Source organism: Ischnura elegans, chromosome 5, assembly GCF_921293095.1.
Source record: "Ischnura elegans chromosome 5, ioIscEleg1.1, whole genome shotgun sequence".
NCBI classification, from domain to species: Eukaryota; Metazoa; Arthropoda; class Insecta; order Odonata; family Coenagrionidae; genus Ischnura; species Ischnura elegans.
The window spans coordinates 51057784-51079989 of NC_060250.1; the positions used below are offsets into that span (position 1 = coordinate 51057784).

Here is a 22206-nt window from a genome sequence, read left to right on the forward strand (position 1 = left end):
TGGAATTCAATAAACCGTTATTACCGTCCCTTATTGGTTCAAATGTCCCATTAACCGGAAAAATTATTAATTTTTTCAGTCTCCGAGGAATGAATGGGATATTTCTTAATGAAGGGGTGACGATAATTTTTGGTAGTTCAGTGATACTTGCGCCGTTAAATTTTTAACGCAACCTGCAGAGTCCATTAACTGACTTGAGCATAACTCACATGACCACGGACTGTGCCACACGCCATCACTTGAAGTTGGAAGCACGCATTGTTCACCGATACCACCTTTAAAATAGCACTCGCGTGTCCCGAAGGAACTGTGTAATTTGAACACCAGTCGAAGGCATGGGGAAGGCAGGTGACGCACATTTCTCAATAACCTTTGTGGCTGGGGGGCTGGGGAGGGGCGGAAGCCCACAAAATTATTCTTGGATTGATACCCCAGAAACCCCTGCGTTAACATCTAAGATTCCAGGCTTCGCCATCCCATCTTAAGGAGACGACTTCCACTGAGCCATCTTCAGTGTGAATCCTTCTTAAGGGACATGGGGTATGACGTCAGCGTGTCTATAATTGGTGTTCCTGACGCCAAAGCACGTGTGCGGTTGGCTGATCCCTCATTGGCTCGCCGCCATTGCGGTAGGGCAGCTGAATCTCTGGTTGTCCGGATGCGGTGACGTGTGGAGGGGGTTGGGGAGTCGTGATTTTTATTTTCGGGATTTCTTAATGAGTGCTTCCCACAACAGGTGGAGACACTATCGACTGACTGCCAACTTTATTTGAAGGGAACGGCTTTGTAACGCCTCCAAATGTTTCCTCAGCCTTATGAACCCTCTTTCTCTGTAGGGCCGGATGGTTTATGGGGAAGTGTTAAAGGGTATTGGATGTGAGTTACCTCAATCCCTAATCACAAAGGAAGCCAGTGCTAAATATTTCCAGGGATTTCCGTCTGCTTCTTGTTGGTCTAAAATGCTATGAAAATTACCATTAAGTTTTACAAATAATTATAATGCTTCTAGGCTCGATCTAAATCTAGAAACCTTCTAAACTGACTTATTCCAAAAACCCTCTCAAAAAAGAATCAGTTTCTCTTTTATCTTCTGACACCTTTATTTTATTTATATTTAATGTAATCTTTCTACTCATAGTATATTATAAATAAAGCAACTAATGAGTTCGCAGAATATTTAATTGCAAATAAACCTTGGTTCAAGTGACCTGAGTCTTTTTTTATAGCGCCTTTCATATACCTACGCGATAGACGCGAGCGTTGTGGGGGCCCCTTGAGCTCGGGGCCCTTGGCGATTGCGGACCAGCCGACGTAGCCACACCGGCCCTGTTTACAGTAGATGCACTAGAAGCGAATTCTTAGTGATGCTCAAATAGGGATAAATCTTGAGGGGTAAAGTTCCAGATGATAACTTAAGAATATTTACTTCTCCAAGAGTCAGGAGCGAATGCAATATGCCAAATTACGATTTTTGGACGAAAAATAGAAACTATCGACGATTATTAATTAATCGACGATTATTAATGATGATTTTAGGAAGAAAATGTATTATAACGTCGCTGTCATTACTCACCCCAAGAGAAATTAGGAAGAAGACCTGTATCGGTGATAAATTTTCTCAGAAGATACCGACGCAATCTTTTTAATTTACTTGAAGAGTTGAAGGCCCTGTAAGAGGAGGCTTTACCGATTAGCATCGTGCGTCTTTGTCTTTCGTCCTGTTTCACAAGCACCATGAGCATTAAGTTCTATTTCCATCTCCCTCCTTCGCTCCACGCCCTTCTCTGCCCTTGAGCAGTCTACTCCACTGCATTCCATCGAGGTGGATGCCAGCGCCTTATATGACCACTTGCCCTCATGGAATCGCGGTCCGTGACTCCAAACATTCGTTTTTCGAATCAGAGTATTCGAGCCATCTTTTTTCAGAATCCTAAAGGGCAGAGGAATTTCTGGAGTTGTTCACTATCCTGTGGGGTAAACCTTAAACAGGGGTATTAGACTCAATGATTATGTCGTAAATCTCCTCTATAATAGGGTAATAAAAAGCTGTTTCAAGGGAAGGAAAAAAAGGCGTTTAATCCATTAAAAATGCAGATAATTGATGCATCGCATTGACAAAAACCATTCGCGAAATATTATGAGATCAGACATGAATCAGATGTAAGCAACCTGGCGATTCATTGACAGGATATACTTGAAAGTCCATCGATAATCGATGGCAACCTTTCCACCCACTATTTACGAGAAAAAAGTAATGAACAGTCATCTTTTCTTCTTTATGCAAATACCCGTCAAGGAATGGCCTTCTTCAGATATTACCCTTACTCTTTTATTTACTTCTTAGAAGTACCCTGAAAAGTGTATCGGGATATTTGCGGATTGGGAAAATACTGCAATATGGAGATGATCGCAGAATGAATAATTCTTTAACTACCACAAATTTTAATCGAATTGAACCAGTTACCTACGTGGCGCTTCTGATAAAATTTACCCGTATCTCTACTAGAGTTCTCCTACGTGGAATATACCTAAGACATCCTCTACTTGATCACGTACCTACCCTGTTTCCTCCTCTAAATTAAAATTTAAATTAAAAAAAGCGGGCTAAAATTTGCACTCGAAGCATCACTAGTTGTGTCTAAAGTGCTACAGTCTTCACGACCACATTCCCTTCACATGCCTGCTTTATGACTGCCAATCATTCATTCATCATTATTGGTACCCCTCTTTAACTTTCGTCCCCGCCACGAAATATGACCCAGTAGGTACTCTTCACCTCAGTTGTGCCAACTATGAATGAATTTCCAGTATATAAATATTCATTTGTCGAATCTGGCGCTCTCAAGTATATTCAATGTTTTTCTCGCTATCTCAAATGGTTACTTAATGGCACAATGTCGTATTAACGGTGATGACAAGCAAAGATTCTTTGTTCGGTAATCTAGCGATCGTAGAGCAACTTACTACGTAGAAGTTCCGAAAAAAATTAATTCAGCTTTCTGTTGATCTTTCCATTTCGCTTTCTTCCAGCCACCCAATAATATCTCATGTCGTCCGCCATTTCACGTGCTCTGGCTCCGCCATCTTGTCTCTAGTGGGCCGTAAGGTGGCCGCTGGCACGTTGCCGTCTCGCGATCCAGCAAGTTGCCGCCGGTGGCTGCCTCTCCCGCCCGGGCCAGCCTCCCCCCTCCCTGGCGTCGCTCCACCGATATGTTGGACGCCAGCAGACGCCTTCGGCGCCGTCTTTTCGGTGGAAGGAGAAGGTGATGGGGTGAGTAGGGGATTCTTGGCTCGGGGCCACTTCCTCGCACTGTGTACCGCCGCGATGTAAGCTACCCCTGTGTGCACCCTATCAACTCGGCGAGAATCGTCTGGTGATTTTTTTACCAGAAACAAAAACGAAATTAAGACCTCTTTTAACGCTTTCCATTATTTCCACCGGCGATAATAGCTCAGTTTGTAGTCAAGGTCCTGGGGGATATTCGGCTTTCAGCCTTGGGTTTAGTGTTGACAAAAGGAAGAGCAATTAGAGTTAGTCATGCGTTGACTTCGGGGTCGCGTAGAAAATAAGTTTAAAAATTAGGAACCACAACGGGGTCGCCTTAATCATTACGCCAAATTACTAGAGGGACTTTTCACTTAAGGTGACGTTGCGTTGGTGACTTTTTGAATTCGCCTGTTTTTCTCACGTCGAGAGTTTTCTTGTCTTACTTCATTTAATTCATTAAATAAACTCGCTCTATCACTGAGGAAATATTTTTGCAAAGAAATTATATTTTGTGAATGAAATTTTACATTTATGAGGGTGAAGAAGTGTTTCAGAAGAATACTATGGTTGTCAATGAAAAGCAATAGCAAAATAACTTGAAAGGATATCATTATTTAGTGTCGAGACCTAATAATTTATTGACAAACTTACATATTATCTCGATTTCATTTGGTATTCCTTCACTGCTATTTTTTTACACTCCTCTTTTCACCAGGGTATTAATCCCTCTAGTCTTTTTCGCGGAGAGTCCTTTCGTTTTTCTCTGTCACATTTATAATTTGGACTCAGTAACGAATACAGAAAACACTCAAGGGGCGAAAATGATATTTTGAGCTACCTTTACTTTTATCGTAAAAAATAATAATCAAGTTGCATGCAAAGGTTAAGATAGTTTTGTTTAAAATGATTATACGCATATAGAATAAAATGATACATTCGTATGTTAATCTGATTGATGATCATATGATATGAAATTACAATTGTGGTTCTTCAATGTTCGGCAAAGCTACCCGCAAGGGGGTGGCGCGGGCCCCCATATGTATCCGCCACTGTTTGGACATGTGACTTACTCATCCTGGTTTTATTTTCCTGAGTGCGATCTTTTTTTGTTCCCCTTGTCCCCTGCTCACTTCATTCCGATTTCTTTTTTTCATCTCCAGTTTACAGCGTCTATGACATCTTCTGTTCCCAATTCCCGCCGACCTTTATCTCAAGCCATAGATGAATGCCCTCACTAATAATTACGTGCTTCTTCATATTTGGTCATTTAATTTCTTATTCAGGCTGTCCCTTTGTAACTGGTGTATTCTCTTGGTACTTTATTTTACTTGCATAGTTGCACAGTTTATTATCAACAAGAATCATCTTTTTCCATATAATTGTGTTGTTTAGCGCCGGCTTCGACGTATTGCCTATAAAGCTGCCTCCTCCGTATTTCTAGAAGATTGGCTTCTGGGACTCAGCGCTCAAGCTCATCCACCTTCAAATTACGTTCTATTGCTTCACCAGACTTTGGCTCGACAGCTTTGAGTGCTGCCAACTCAGACCTCTCTGTGCTGGATTAAAAATGTCCCGAACTATGGGGATCAAGGAGGGCTCCGGCTAGATCTATCGTGCTCAATCCTCTGGTGTTCGAGGAACAAGTGAAGGTGCCACCACGTGTGAGGAACGTGGTTGTTTTCGTTTCGTGGGACCAGAGCCAAGTTTCCTAGAGTGTCGTCTGTCTTGGTCTCTGACTGCACTCGACTTTCGGAGAAATAATCTCGAGCCAGCCATGTTTCGAACTGAAGTTTGCTTTCATTGTTGTGTCCCGTTTAGACCTGCTTCGCATGCCGTTCTGCAAATCCAGTGGAACCATAAATCCAATATGTCTAAGGAATGGCCTTCGATTCATAACATGTAACATAAAAGGATGCATTCGCTAAAAAAAACGATCATGGATGATTTTTGTGTGCTTTTAAGCATTTATAATTTTACGATCTCCCGTTTAAATGTTATAAAAAATACTCGGGAACGAGAATGAATCAGAACATGCAAAGCACTTCAAATTTTGAAGAACTGGGAATGAGATATAGCCGAAGCCTCTTGTATGGAAAATAGGATGACTTATTTGAGCTTAACTCGCCTTTTAATTGGAGAGTATGATTGGAGGGAGTTCTGCTGTGGATGTCCATCAAGATTTTGATCTTTATTACTATCTCGTAGTTGTAAAGGGATTCCAATAGTGGTTTCAACAATTTACGCGTTTTAGTACGATGTATTCAAAGGTTATCGGCAGAAGTATTTTCATTGCTCTGCTCTGATTTTATTTGCGTAATGATTGGCATCAGACAAACGGAACATTAGGTGATCGCAACTATACTGACCGTTAAATTTTATCCAAGCTGGGACCAAGACCAAAATTTAGGGAGATATTTAAATTCTTATTTTTAAAAAGCAATCCATTAGTCAAAAGTACAAGTCGTAAGAAAATTGAAACTTAGATTAAGGGTATTACTTGAAGCAAAACACGAATTATTCGCGAAATTTTGATTCTCTTTAACCTTTAAAGGGCGATCGAACTAAATTTATCGAAGAATCACACTGTCTTGCGTTACCTTGCCCCAGGCGATCAAATAAAAGGCAGCCAGACGAGCATTTAAATGTCACACTTGTCGCTATGCAACTTAGTTATATGGGCCAAATTGCGGCATTTTTGCGGCATGAGCAACGAATAAAGCGCAATAGTTTGACCTCAATATTGGCAAAATGTGTGATTATGATCGACATATTAGATCTTTTTGGGATCATTTCGACTTATATCAGTGGTAAAGTCCATCCACTTTCATGTCTCCAATTCTCCTTTAATTGCTGAATGACTGTTAATACCTATTTATTTCTTATGGTATAAATTCATGGTTTGAATTTGCCTTATACAGTATTTACTCACCCTTAATCGGTGTAACACTCGAAGTATTTGAACCCTTTTGCACAAAATTGGTCAGCTAATTCTCGAGATGGGATTGATTGTTGAGAGAAAAGAGGTTTTACCATGGTAGCACACGGCGTAAACGATTTTGGTGATATATATCTTACACCTTATGCTGGCAATGAAACACTAAAAATTGTATTCTTCTGCGCCATTGCTTACTCCAAAGTATATGAAATATCCCTTTGTTTACTCCTAGATAGATAAATAGATATTCATATTGAAAAGCTCGTACCTTGAGTGCCTTGTATCAGTTATTTACCATGTTCTAACATATATTAAGGAGTACTTTCTTTTGAGGTTAATACTAAATTTACTATCTCGTATAAAAATTTCATTTCACTTTATGTGCGCTAACATTTTAGCGTGCTGGATGTGTAAGATTATTAAATGCGGGATGTTCAATCAGTCGTACTCTGTTAGTTCGCGTCGCGTGGGTGGATGAGCTACGCATCGGGTTTTACAGCTCGAGGCTCGCCCGCGATGAAATCATCCCGGGCGGTCTTTTACATTCCTCTTAGCCTATTCCTGTATCGCGTTATCTGATTTGTGGCAAGTCCAGTGGGACTTAAAAGAAGCTCTGACGTAAAACCAGAATAGTTCACCCGAGACCAGACGATGTAGCACCGCTTGATTTCCAATTTTTTACCGCAACGCATACCAGCACATTTAGTCCACAAGATTTGCAAATTCCCCGTAAAACTTTCGATATTTTTAAACTTGCAATTAAAGTTTAAAAGAGGAATCTTGTTTTACCAAGTACAAAAAATCGATGAAATGTTTGACACCACCCAATTTTCCCAAAGAGGTACAGGAACGCCGTTCCTGCCGAAATTGCGCAATGTGATTTCGGTAAAGCCTGAATCACACGATAATTTTATCCGTCATTTCCCAGTGATTACTATTGCGATCACTAGAGTGATCACTCGCAAATGATCGTCGCCGGCAATTGTTTTTCGCGATCATGATCGCGATGAGGATTCCCATCACTATTTTTCATCATTCGTCCGGTCGCTTTTTCCGTCGCTAAAACCGTCACTAAAACCCCATAAGTATCAGCCAATCAGAACGCACTCCCAGTGGGAACTATATAGATAAACAAATACGCTATATATTTTCGTTATGTGGGTCCTATGACAGCGAGCTGTGATATCGAATGGCGATGCGAAAGGCGACGACGGGAGGGACCGTGTGATTCAGAAAAATGATCACTGAAGCGATCACTTTTCCCGTCGCGAAAAGCGATCGCTCTAGTGATCACTTTTCGCGACGAAAAAAATGATCGTGTGATTCAGGCTTAAGACCGGAGTTGGTAAGAAAAAATATTTAAATCAAAACTACGCACTGGAAGAATTATTTATAAGCAATTACTACAGAGGATTCCACTTTTACCTGGCCACGAGTAATTTTTCTTTACGAACACTGGGGTATATCTCATCTCGACGTATCTCTGCCGTATCTGAGAGACTGCTGGCACAGAAAACAAAGAGGAACCTTCCTGCGAGTCGGAAACAAGAGATGTTTTGGCTTCGGGGTATCGGCCGTGGACGAAGTAAACAACCGTTAATAACAGAAAAATAAACTTGGCCCATGGTTTTCGTAAAAGAAAGAAAAAACAATTTCGTCTTCCGGTCTGATTTCTTTCACCCTCGCGTTTAGGTCTCCTCTATTTACCCCCATGCGTCGCCCCAATCGCTGTGATTTTCGAAATTCTCCCTCTCATAAGTTCCGCTCATTTTTTGCTTTCTCTGGCTATTCTTTCGCAGGTCTTTGCGAAGGGTAGACTTATATAGATCAAGGATGGGAATATTTTTGATTCATAGCATATTTAATTAACAGTAGATGCAATGCTTCTAAATTATTCAATTCCTTTTTCATAACCTAATTTTTTGTCATTTGGGTCTATCATCTTATGTCCAAAACCACCGGGAAATTCATCGGTGATGAAGAATAAAAGTTATAAAAAAATATCGTATATGTATTATTTTCACAATCTGCTTCTTAGTGAAATGTAAACATTATTTCATAAGAATAGTGTCGCAACAATTTTTTCTCCAATAGTCTGACTAAGCCCACAATGCTATTATTGTACCAGAGTGGGCAAGGAAAACTTTTTCATTCAAAAGTACGGGCGGGAAGAATTTATGATAAGCAATAACTATATATTTTTTCTTTTTTTTTCTTTTAAACAATTTTTTTTTCTTTTTTGTAAACCCTTCTATGTTTGAGTGAACGAGTTATGTTATTTGCCGTCACGAATACTCCAGTATTATCACTATTCCGTGTACATAAACGAGTAAATATCTGAAAAAATGATAATTTTTTGACTAGAAATGATTCGGTTCTGAAAGAGTCAATGAATTTTGGGTGTTTAAAATTTCCCCAACATTAATCGTTGAATCCAATGATTTTGTTTGAATGTTCTTGGTAATAAGTGTATTTCTTTTTAAATCAACCTTTACAGTTGTAAATAATCAGGTATTTCACTACACCATGGATCACATACGGTAATAAAGGATGACCCCGGAGCCGCGCGTATAATCACATGTAATGGCGTGTTGGACTTTAAACCAGGCTGTAAACAATGGAAGGATGGTACTCCCCCATCTTAAGTGAAGCTGAGTAAATACTTATCTGACCACCTCGCGAATAATCTCGAGCATAAAAGACATCCATGTTAATGCTTGGGAAATCATTCAATTTTGTTATCATAAAATTGTTTTCAAGGCTTATGGATACATGCCCTTTGAATGGGATTGCAGCGAGGAACCCCGCACGGTGGTAAGAGTGTAACTGCTTCCTTTGGAGAGTAGTGCACAACGAACGTGAGTTCACCGAAGAGAAAACCTCTTTTAAAAAACGCAGTACTTTGGGAATTTACCAGACAGTACGTGAGTCTACTGTTCTGAGTAAAGTTATGATTTTTTCCGATCATACTAGCTACATAGTGAATCGAAAGATAGTGAATACAGAATCGAAATAGGTTTAAATACATCAATGGTCACGCAAAAAATAATTCAAGTTCTTGGTCCAAAAAAAAAAGAAACGTTTCCACCATTAGAGAGACGTTACATCTAGGTTGCTTTCCGTATATCTAGGTGGCAGATCCTGGACTACTGACTCAACAGGCAGGAGCATATAGACGTTTAAAGAATAAAAGTCGACAAAAGTGTTTCAAAATTTTAAACCCCTCCTCATGGGGAAAAGACTTCTTTAACTGTAGCGTTTATAATTGGTATATTTATTGTATTTAATTATTTAAAATTGATCAGTCAATAGAACTTTTGCGCTGCAAACGACCTTAGGAGTCGACGTGCCCAAAAAAAAACTCATTGCCATTCTTGCAACAAGAAGATAAATATTCAAGGAATAGCTTAGGATCGCAGAAGCCAAAAGGTACAATTGCAGCTTTAATAATTTTGGAGATTAGTGTAGATAATGGTTGGTGGGGTACGCATTGTTGCTGTGAAAAGTAAACCACAACAATATTGTGTACTCCACCAAAACGTATCTGCAATTATTTCGAAATTTATAAAAATTGTACTTGCAGCACCAGGCTTCTTGGGCCCTCAACTGTGGCCTTTTCCGTACCTTCCAGGAGTCGCCCGCAAGTGCAGATAACGTGCGAAAATTCCAAAGAAGAAAAATCATTAGCCAATTTTGCCAAATCGCTCATCTACATGATTTTTTTCATCAACCTCTTATTCAAATTTCACTCATTTTTCATATAAACATATTTATCATGGGAAACTTCTGACCAATCAGTCATCGTATCCCATTCGAGGCGGACGTCCATGATCATGCCTTGGAATTGAAATCCAGTGATGCAGCATCGCAAATCCTCGCCCCCACATTCTATCCAACCCGACGACGGCTCTCAGCTGCCATTCTTTAGGAAGACTGCTACCCCTACCCTCTCTTTCCCCCCCAAAAAATCTCCTCCCTTCCTCAACCCCCTCCTCCCCGCCCCCCCGTGTCGGTGCTAAGGAAGGTTACAGAAATAGTACAGAGTCAGGCTGTCGGTTCTATGGGGTGGTTGGAAGGAGGGAGTGTTTAATGTTGGATGGGGGATGAGGGGGAAGAGGAGGTTTATGGGAGGCACTGAAGCGATAGGGAAGAAGGACAGCTTACAAGAGACGTGGTGGGAAAGGGATCATCCACCAATATCGTAAATTTTTGGTAGAATAATAGTTTAAAAAAATATATGCCAATATTTTTCCGTTTGGTATGATTTGAGGTGGCCGAAAACTAAGGCCATTTAGGCCACGAAGGAAGTGAAATGAAAGAAATGTGGATGGAAACCTGGCATCTAACCTTCCTTAGCGTCCCATCCGACGGACCGAGTGATGTACTTGTGCCTTCCACGAAGCCCTCAAGCAGGGATCAGGCAGTGAATGAAAAATATCCGCGACAGCCGTAATTTGAATCCGAATCCTCAGGTTGGGAACCTAGCACTCTGGCCACCACACCAACCCGATCCTCATGTTTTTTTTCGTTTCTTTTTCCGTAGATAGTTTACTTTTCGAGATATTAGCGGAAAAGATCGTCGGTCTTAGCCCTTTCGCATGTAAGTTGATGACGTCACGCATTCGTTCCGAGCGAGTCACCGCCTCAGAGCTACTCATCGGCCTCGCGTGGTTCGTTGGTATTTTCAATTCTCTTAGCGATGTCTCCCTTAGCCCTTTCGCATATAAGTTGATGACGTCACACATTCCTTCCGAGCGAGTCACCTCCTTAGAGCTACTCCTCGGTCTCGCGCGGTTCGTTTGTATTTTAAATTCTGTTACCGAATCCTCCCCACTATGTGTAGTTATCCCTAAACAGGTCAATGAACCGGAACTCTAATGACGTCAAAACTCATGCGAAGAATACGCCAACTTTCACGTTGTTTAATTTTTAACTTATGAGAGAATGGCTGAATAATAGATATTCTTTTCGTCGTAACCCATTTCAACCCTCCTTCCTCCCAAGTCTTTCGATGATTGGCTATTTCAGGTCTGAGTGAAGGACCCCATTGATAAGGGAAGGTGGTCGACGAAATCGTTGTGATACATTGGCTAACCGTAATATGTTCTATTTTATGCTGACAGTGAGTGAGAATTCGCTTCAATACTAACCCTGAATTTTAGGCCAATGAGGGGAAGTTTCATGTCACATATAGAGTGGGAAATATAGTATTCATAATTGAATACTCTTTTTGCCTTGAAAAACAGGTATTTTATGAAAACTTGTCCTTTATAATAGCGTCGTTATCTCAAAATGTGTTATACTACCTCGTAAAATGAAAATTTGTTAATTGGAACAAAATAATTTACTTCTGGCTTTCAACTTTTAATCATAATTCCAAGCTGGATTAGAAACACAATCATTTATTAAATAGTAATGATACTATATGAAATCAATGCATCAAGAAATTCTTCGCAGCATCAAAACTAAATTAATACTATTAAAAATAATTACCATAGTTACGTAAATTAAAATCAATGATACCATCTAATAACGACCTGCTAGTGCATATAAAAGTCGCCTTTCTGGAATCCGAGAATAATATTTTATTATTACTATTTTCATTTTTGTTTTGGTACATTGTAAATTTTTTTTTAATTCTCCTGATGACGATTGCATACAAGTATTTGCGACACATTTGTCGAAAATACTTGCAAATACAGTATTTGCCTTTCAGCGAGTTTTTAGCACGTTCATATTCCTGCAATTGCGTTTATGCGAACTGCTGAGATAAAGTAGGGTATTTCATTCAAACGTGTGTATCTGAATAAATCCCTAACGCTTCATTATTATCAATTTTTATCTTGTGGATAGTGCAAAATGCGACGCGTAATTTTTTCTCTGTATCCCTTCATGAAATCCTTAGCTATTTCACCAGTTTCGTTGGTATCCACTTTGCTACGCTTCTTACCACGAGTGAGGGCACAAAAGTGTTATTTTCTCTGGCTCGTCGCTCTCCGCCTCTCTTAACTCGCCTGACATTAATGGCTGAGCCAACTCTCCGAATCGGAATTATTTGAAGGTTAGAGATACGTGAAAAAAACGAAGTTACACCCTCCATCCCCTTTTTGAAAACAATCCCCCATTATTCATATTAATTATCAACGAATAAAATCAATAGATTTAGGCGTTTAGACTGCAAAAATATAAGGTTGTGGAATAGTACTGTGTTTTTATTTAACCATGAATTAATTATCAACATTGCATGCTACTGAATTTCGATATTTTTATGGAAAGTTACGGAGCTATCAAATACAGATTGGTTTCAACAACTGTGCCGGTCAGCAGAAAAATTAAAATTGACTTAGTTCTGAGCGGAAAATCTAAAAGCTACTATGCATATAAGCTCTGTCACTACAAGATGTCAAATTTACTGCATTTATTGGTGTTAGTTAAAAGTGTAAACTTATTTAACGGCACTTATTGGTGCCAGTTTCGTAATCGTGGCGTCATGACTAAGAGAAGGTGAACTGAATTCAATGCTAAAGCCCGTATATAAATTATTTAACCCTTTTAAAGAGAAGGTTGTCATTAACCAAGGAGTCAGACAGGGTTGCAGCTTATCCCCAACATTGTTTAATCTATATAATGACGTTCTGAGAATATGGAAGGAGAATAGTGTAGCACCAGGTATAGAATTGGGACCATCACAGTACTTAAATACAATGCTGTTTGCTGACGACCAGGTTGTAGTACAAGATATAGAGGACAAACTACAGATAGCAATAGGAACGAAACCCTTGGGTCGGGTTCGCGGGATACACTCCTGGGGCAGGGACTATAAGCGATTAGCTTTTCTCCTCTGCCACCAGAAGGGGAAGGACGGAAGGAACAAGGAAAGGAGGCGCCGCCGCGATGGGAGCCCGACGACGCCTCCAGGGAAAGGACGGGGAAGGAAGGGAAGGGACGAGGATTCCCGCACCGTCACAAGGCGGGCGGGCCCTACTATAAGCGAAACCAAGCAAACGCAATTAATATACTAACGACCTTGGAGGATTATTCTATGAGGAAGAATAATCCAACGATCAAATCGTTAGATAAACTACAGATGGCAGTACACAGACTGTACCATTTGATTAAACAATACTACCTGAGGATTTCAAAAACCAAAACAAAGACTATAGCAATTTTAGGAAGCAACCCGGTACGAACAAAACTTGTTACTGAGGATCAAGTCCTGGAGCGAGAGTTGCATTTCCAATACTTAGGTTGCGATATAACATATGACGAGGACAAAGATATTAAAAATAAACTTTCCAGAGAATATGTAGCACAATTAGAAGAACTCTAAAAACTAAAACGAGAAAAGAAACACAAATAAAATTTTATCAAGTGATGGCAGTCCCTACTGTACTCTACGGATCAGAATAATGGGTACTATAAAAGAATGAATTAATGCAGATTGAATCGTCGGAAAGGCTGCACAAAATTGGATAAATTAAGAAATACTCAAATAAGAGATGAATTGGGTGTCCAGGCAGTCACTGATAAATTACAAGAATACAAACACAGATGGAAGGAACATATACTTCGTCTGACATATGAAAGAATTCCAAAAACAAGCAATGGAATATCAACCAATTAGCAAGAGAAGTGTTGGAAGACCAATAAAAAGATGGTAATGTGGAGCCGGAGCAGGCTTAGTAACCTAATCCTGGAAAGAAGAATAAGAAAGAGAAGATAATCTCTGCTATGAATCGAGACATTCATAGAATTTTTATTCCCTTCGGTTGGTTTTTGTTGTTGACTCGAGCAACGAATTTGAAGATCCGACAGCTCTCCGAATGCGGTCATTTTCACTCGGAAATACAGAATAACCATCCTGATGTGTGTCTTATCTCGATTCACGATTATTCGTCGCCTGTGGTATAAACCCAACCTGTGACCCAGCCTTCCGGAAAGTGCGTGAGTCAGATTTTTTTCTGCCGCCACCCTGCGACCATTCCCCCTCGTACCTTGGGGTGCCGCACCCGCGGCGGGCGCAGCTGTCTCAACTCCTTCACGCATGCATCCGTGGGCCCAACCCTCGTGTATCTTTCGCGTGATCCCCTACCCCTTCCGGCATGCCATCACCACGGGTCACGGGTTCCGGTGCAAGACTCGGAACATTCATTTTTCTTAACGGCACAAGGATGGCGAAGCAAGGGTAAGTGGGGATGGAATACCAGAGTATGTGCGGCTTTGGTAAATATCGAGGGTTTAGAACCTAGTATTTCGTATGCTTTCACATAGATAATTCCAAATTTTCCCATTTAAATTTCCTACAATGTTGCGGCATGGCAATTTCTTCGCAACCAATGTGGTACTAAAAACTACGGTCATAGGTATTCTTTCTTCCTGAAGGGATGGTAGTTAATAGTGCCTTATTGGTTGCGTTGAAATTGCCATGCTGCAACAGTGTGAGTTTTAAATGGGAAATTTTGGACTAGACCGGGAAAATTACATACCTATTTCATCGCTGATGAGTTTTTATTTCCCTTCCCACCTAACAAAGCTGTCAGGTTAGAGTATTGGAAAAACGTGGAATAAACAGGAATTGTTTAAATCCTGAACGAGGATTATGCCCTCTAACTTTGGGTAACGGTGAAAAGATTATTCTTTCCAGTTAATTAACGCTCCACCGAAGCCAAATGCGCGCAACATAAGAAAAATATCGGCAAAATATAAATCTGAAATTTCATATAAGTTCAGGTAGCCACGATGACTTGTTCCTCGAACATCTGCGTTCTGATAGTACTGTTTACGCTTGCAAGCAGGGGTGTCATGGTGGCGGAACGCGTCGGAACGCCGTTCCGGCACTGGTTAACAAAAGACATAATGGTCAAATAACTTTTGCATCAATTTTGGTGCCTCAAAATTTCTAACATTATTCTTAACCATAATAAAAATATTTTTCAATTTGTTTATTCTGTATTTGCTGAAGTAATTGAAACACAGAGTAGTATTTCACTTGTAAAAAAGTTTAGAAAAGTTCGTTCCGGCACTGATAATTTTGCCATGACGTCACTGCTTGCAAGAAGCCAATTCTAGTAGCCAGACTAGTTGGTGTTTTGGTAATCTACAAAATAATGATTCAAAATTATTTATAATAAATTTCCAAAGTTTTATGAGAAGCATAGCTGCAAATCGTAGGCAAAGAGTGTTTTACGCATAAACGCCGCCTAGGCATTCTGATGGAATTACCATTCCCCAAAAGGGAAACGACGATGTTCTCATTCCGACTCTTTAATTCCGAGTCAGCGTGACACGGGTTTCTAAGGGAAGAAATAACTCATGTGCCACAAAAACGTCGTGCAGAGTTATGAAAAAGGTGAGTGAAAAAAAAAAGAAATCTACCATTGGGATAATATAATTTTTGGTGTTTTTGCTCTTTCTGGCTTTCTTCTCGCCCATGGAATTATTGGTGTTCCCACCATCCCAGTACCTCTTATGCCCCCCAAACATAGTTCAGCGGCTCAAGGCAGCTCCTGACCATTGGGGCAGATTAGCATTCCGTTTGCAACCGCAATATTGAACCCAGCGCTTTCCCCCCTTCCAATATATTACGTTATCTTTTAATATAAAACTCTAAATTCAAAAATATACTCTCAATTGCTGACTGAGCACATTCTTCCACCTCCACACATTTCTGACTTCTGTTTTGAATAGAATTGTCAAAAGGTAGCTTTTTAACGCATGAGAAGACTTCAATCCGAAACATTTCATCGAATCAAGGCTTGCAACAATTCTGTCAGATAAATTGGATTAAATTTAACGCATAAGAAGTATTTCTTTCAAAGAAACCCAGTTAAGAAATACTTGGCGCACCCATCTTTAGGCACGGCATTAGAACTATAATTGCGACGATGTCATCCTCATAAGGATGTCATACCATTGGGATGATAGAAGTGATGAAGTTGAACAATTCTTGGTCACGGTTAGAGTCACTGTTGTGCGTTAAAATGACACTCCATTCTTTATCACTCTATCACATAAGTGTCAAATTCATTGAGCCAGTGGCCTAATATCTTGGCCAACATCATCCTAATAAACTTTCAACTTAGTTTATTAGATGAGGAGGATGGCATCGTCGCAATTATAGTTCTAATTCCGTGCCTAAGGACGGGTGCGCCAAGTATTTCTTAACTGGGTTTCTTTGAAAGAAATACTTCTTATGCGTTAAATTTAATCCAATTTATCTGACAGAATTGTTGCAAGCCTTGATTCGATGAAATGTTTCGGATTGAAGTCTTCTCATGCGTTTCAAGTTTTCACTCAAGTTCATTGTAATGGACTTAAAACCAAAAACTTTACTAAATGAATAACGGTTGAAATGTTCAGAATGTGTATTAATTAGATTGTATTTGATGTTATGTAGAAAAAATAATTTATTTATTTTAAAAATATATTATTTGTACCACCGAAAACAGCTTTTTACTGGACTTATACCGGAATTTTGTAACAGACTAGTAATAAACGAACACGGACATCTATGTCCTGGATATGCACAGCCAACACAGGCGGAAATCGAACACGCGACCTTCGGTCTATCAGGTGAGGACCTGCTAAACAGGTGTAGACATGCAAGGACTTACACCACGGAGAAAAAAATTCGGACTGAAAGGGTTAGAAAGAGTTCCTGACGCTGTCAACGTGGCAAAGTGGTAATCCCCTGTTATGAGAGACTCCAACTGGCGCCAATAAGAACGGCGGCGCGGCGGCAGTTAGTCGCCCCACGTCTCCTCGAGAGCCGGCACCACGCCCTCACCACATCCGTGATTCAAGATAAGCCATTCAATTCTGTTCGCGGGGGTAGTAAGCGGCAAGTGGGATCCGGAAGTATAAGGGAATTTGAGTATATGGGAAGGATCAGGAAATTCGCAGCCCAACTTCTTTTCGTGCATTTTTCCGCACTTTGAATCTTGGCAAAGATAAACCCGCGGAGAGACCGGTGAAACGAACTGGGCCCCTTACTCTGCAAATCACAAATTTATTTTCTTACCACTTCGTACGAAGTCTACATATCCGGCGCAGAAAGATTTAATTCATGCTATAAATAAAATACGAAAGAATGGGGTGCGGTTCGTCATTAACTTCTAAGGGTGAACAGAACGTTACACATGTTTCACACGAATTTAGGCTGGGAGCCTCTAGACACTCGAAGGCTGCGTGTTTGACTTAGATTGCTCGAGCTACTTATATGATATTTACTGAGACAACCGCATTGTATTCGTTGAGGAAATCGAATACTTATGGGGGAATTAAAGTATCCACTTCAGGTCGGGAGGCATTTGTCTATTCCTTTGGGAATTTATGTATTTGTGTGGGAACTCGAGCGGTGTACTCGCGGAGGTGAAGATTTATTCATAACTTAACCCTAGGGAATATCATAGAGAATGCCTAATTACATCACATAGAAGCCTCATTTCTGTTTGTCATTCCGAGGAATAGTATTGAAAAGTAATGAATTTTATAGATTACATCATAATGGTACATTTTGGATAATATCCCTAATTTTAACTTATTTCCCTGAGAAACTCAGATCAATCTGTCCGTCAGCGACGCGAGTGGCGGCATTTGTAAGCCCATTTAAATGCGCGGTGAGTGACAATACATTTTGAGGCCGACCTGAGATCATCAGGGGATCTTCAAAATATCAACCGGTGGAAAACCCGAGAAACTTCTATGTCGCTCATATTTTTACGCGAATAAAAAAAACTTATGAATACGTTTTTATCCAATGATTTAACCATTAAGCTGCTACGGCTCGAATGTGATGTAAGTAATATATTATAAACGTCACTCTCACGTTACGCATTTTATTCATGATTTTTTCTATAAAGCGAACACGTAGGTTCTCGAGTGTCTATCTTCTTACTTGAACATAAGACGTGGTTCTAGTATTAGTTCTCGAGTACGTATTGGACACCCTTACTATGCACTTACGGGGACCACTACCGCTCCACAAATCTCCGCTCGCGCCCTCTTACGGGAGGAAACGTCGAGCCGGAAGTGGCTTGGGGTGCCCCCTTGATCCACCCATCCCCCTCTTCCACTTACCCTCCGAAAAACTCCCTCACGAGCAGACATCCTCTTTTAGGCCCCACGCCAAAGTTAAAATAGACGAAAAAACTCAATCCTTCGGAGGGGGGACCCATGCGGGGGCGTCTTCAATATCTCTAGTCTCACCTACTTCTTTTCCTGCTCCCCCGCCCCATTCCGACTCTTCCCCCGTTCCGCGCTCTCGCAGCTGTCGTGCTCCGCAGTGGTCGTCCACAGATCATCGAGGGGATTAGGTTGGTTTGGTGTAGAGAGAGCGTTGGCCTCCCACCCGTTTGTTTCGGGTTCATGTCCCGTAACATTTTCAAATGTTGAAACTCGAATGTGATCCTTATATTTATTGTTTGTTTATTGTAATCTCTAATCTGATTTAAACGATCACTGCAGATATCAAATCTTGATTGGCTCGATCGGGCCATTTAATTTACACACAGTACCTAACTAGAATTTGATGCAAAAATATTTTTTCAGAGAAAAGTGGACGTTAAGCTTTATTCCTATTTTGAATCGTATTACTTTATTGAAAACTATGCGAATACCTTGAGATATTATTAATAATATGAACCCTTTTCAACGTTTACCCCTGCTATAAATACGAAAATTTTTCCTCAGTATTTTCTCAGAAGGAATACGATATGTTTGAAATAAAGAAAATTTTGACAAGGGGTTACTCTGTTTGCCCTGTCAATTTGAGTAAGATTAGTTGGAGGCGGGTAGCTAGCAACCTCTTCAGTAAACACGTATGACCATCATTGGTATCATGTGACGTGGGTAATTTACACATAAATGAGCCCAGGAGGAAACATTCGACTCCTACCAAAATGAAATACAATATATTAAAATATTTTTAACTTTTATCCCCTATGTAAGGCCACTTAGCTTCCCTTGAATGATTTTTCTTAGTACCAAAATGCACAGGGATGGTGTAGCATTCCCTAATCGCATGTAAGACCCATGACATAATAGTACGTACCAATGATTGGCATTTCGCATGAAGGAATCAAGATATGACAAAACGGTTAAAATTTTCGCTCTCTGGGCTCTAATGTATAATTTTTATTTAGAAAACATTTTACCCGGATCGCAAAATTCAACATTTAAAATAACTTCATTTAGGCTCCTTTAGGCACCTCAGGCACGGCTATCCGAAGTCGCACGAACCTTGAACTTTTTTATATTCTTTCTCGCCAATTCGCATATTTTGAGACCACGACTTTTTAAATCGGATCATTTTTTAAATAAGCGCCGGCCTAACGTACCATTGAGACGCTCGAGGTATGTTGGTTCCATAGTTGTGACGTCGCCTGCCCTCTATACTAATCCTTACTCTACGCTATGGAAAGATCGGAATAATGTAAGTTTCAAACGTGTGATGCGTCGAAAATAATGTATAAAATACGACCGGTCGAGCGTTAGTGATACGCTTCTTAACTTCGACTGCGTACGCGTAATTAAGTATGCTATTCATGATTTATATTTTTTTACTCTTCCATTTAAAAATAGTTGTCGAACAGCAAATTCAAAACCATTGATCGTAAGATCATGTCCGCAAAAATGAAGAAATGTGGAAACTCTAGCTCAAAGAGTGACATAAAACGACATTAAAATTTCATGTTTCGGAAAATTGGTATGAAGGGGCCTCGCTTTGGTAATTAAACATGTTTCTCTACACAAGCCGGCTTGATATCATGGAGCTAAAAATAAACACTCATATACCTACCTGTAAATAGTGCAGTCAGATAAATAGCATTCACGGTTGTGCTCGATATTGCCTTAAAAACGAGATAAAATATTCACTTCGTAAATTTAGCTCGGAATTGATGCCGACATGAATGAAGAGAAGGAATACTAGATTCTTTCCATGCTGCAGGGATAACAAACCACTCAGTAATCCAATGAACTACTTCGTCCAATTATTTTAATATGTTAATTAACACTGTCTAACCTTAAAAAGTCGTAGATAGGATGGTAGTCTCAACTGGTCACACCGTCTATTCTTGATGAATAATTAAGTTAAGGTCATTAATGAGACCGCCCGTCATAATAAACCTGCCGTTGAGCTGTTAAAACCGTATTTTATGGTCCTAATTTAATTACTCGTGCATTTATTTAAATTGCAGTCTCTAAAAATCCTTTTGTGATCAAAACTCCAATGAAATCTTTTTATGTGTATTTATTTAGCAAAATTAATTAGGCAGAACCTCGATGCCTCGGTATTAATTCCATCGATATGACAGATTACAACTAATGTGGAAGTATTGCCATCTTGTGAGGATTTTAGAGAAATAATGTGATTGCTTTGTACGAAATCGAGGTAACCGATGAGGTACGTCAAATAAGCACAAATTGATACAAGTTTCACGGGGAAATAAGTCTTGATTAGGGCTATTAGCTGAAATTTAAATACATGATAAATGTGATCAGTCAAATTCATAAATGTTCAATGCTATTCCTCGCAATTACAGATATTAAAACGCAAAATATTTGAGAAAAGTGGATCGCATTGCACTCATCACCGCGCCGCGGACATTTTTGAAAACCGATTATGATGCAACCGAATTGTCAGCAGATATCAGCCTTCCATGGGATGGAATTAGACCTCCTCTATGCAGTCCCCTTGGTTTACGAATGTGATGAAAAAAAGAAGGACGTAATAAGAGCACAAAATATGATGTCATCATAGCAAGAGGGATATTATTTCGAATGCGTTTCTGCGGGATCAATTTCATTTTATTTCATTCAATAATAAATTCACATCGGTTCTGTGGTGGCCATTGGATTTACAGAGGAGCTCTAAACCTACGCGAGTTGATATTGTAATCGATTGCCAATTTTAGTCCAAATAGTCGACCTAATTTGATGATTACTTAAATTTATGTGAAAATTAGAAGGTGATTTTAAGTCTTGGTGGAAAATAATATTATTTAGATTGAAATTTAGTTTGTTTACGTCTATTCCTTTTGGAAACATTTAACTTAAGGAATACCACCTGTTTAGATATGTGTTTCTCTGGGCAAAATACGTATCAGGTGTCTTTTTAACAATTCCAGACGTCAATGACTTAATAGCAAATAGTGAAAATTTGATGTTGTACAATAGTTGCACAACATTTTCTCATTATAAAGCATAAAACTATTATATTTATGGTAAACGGCGACACGTCCTATTTTTGAGCCCGATCACACGATATATTTTAAAACCTTAATAACTTTTTTGAAGCCCAAGCCCATCAAATTTTGGAAATACGTATTCGCACGATGACATATTAGCGCTGTAAGATGTCATCTCCTTAATCTTGCAACATAGCAAGAAAAAGGCTTAAAATAGTGTGGCAATAAATCTAATACATAAGAGCTTTTGAAATTTTTGCTCAATCGAGAGTGAAAACTAAAAATCACAAACCCTTTCTCTCGTAGAAAACAGCGAGCATATCTGAACATTAAAATGTAAACCAGAATAATTTTGAATGAAGAGCGAATTGCTTTACCTTTTGCGATCATCATCAGGACTTCCGGCTGCTTCTTCACTCGCGAGATAATCACTGAACTGGAAATCCCTCCTTTCGTCTAACCACTTGTGACACTGAACATGTGCTGAATAACCACCGCTCAATACTGATTTTAAAACTTTATTTGTTGTGGCAACTAATTTGGTGATTGTTGACGTGGAGGCCACTTGTTGTATGCAAGTTCCCAGTTCGCCGTGAGTAATCAGAACGAATCAATTGTTTAATTGAACGATTTTAATTGAACGTAATTGGAAAGGTTTCACTTGTTGCATCATTTAAAAATAAGTGCAAGCATGCTAAATCATATGCCAGGCTAAATGTATCTCAAAGGGAAAAAGGTGGTTTTATGATGGCTTTAACTGTCGGATACCCCTTCAGGGCCAAATACATCGCCAGACGTGAGTTTTATGGGATGGT

General features: G+C 39.7%; 1 protein-coding gene across 2 annotated transcripts in view; it reads right to left on the reverse strand.

The window, feature by feature from the left end:
- LOC124158875 (zinc finger protein 180-like) overlaps positions 1-22206 on the reverse strand; it is a 35945-nt gene that overhangs the window by 4214 nt on the left and 9525 nt on the right. The window contains exon 1 of one of the 2 annotated variants that reach the window (XM_046534272.1): positions 21769-21886. The exons of the other annotated variant lie outside the window; for it this stretch is intronic. Coding sequence (XP_046390228.1) covers positions 21769-21784 — 16 coding nt within the window. The 5' untranslated portion in view covers positions 21785-21886. Of the gene's footprint in view, positions 1-21768; positions 21887-22206 lie in introns of those variants that run through there. 2 annotated transcript variants of the gene reach the window in all.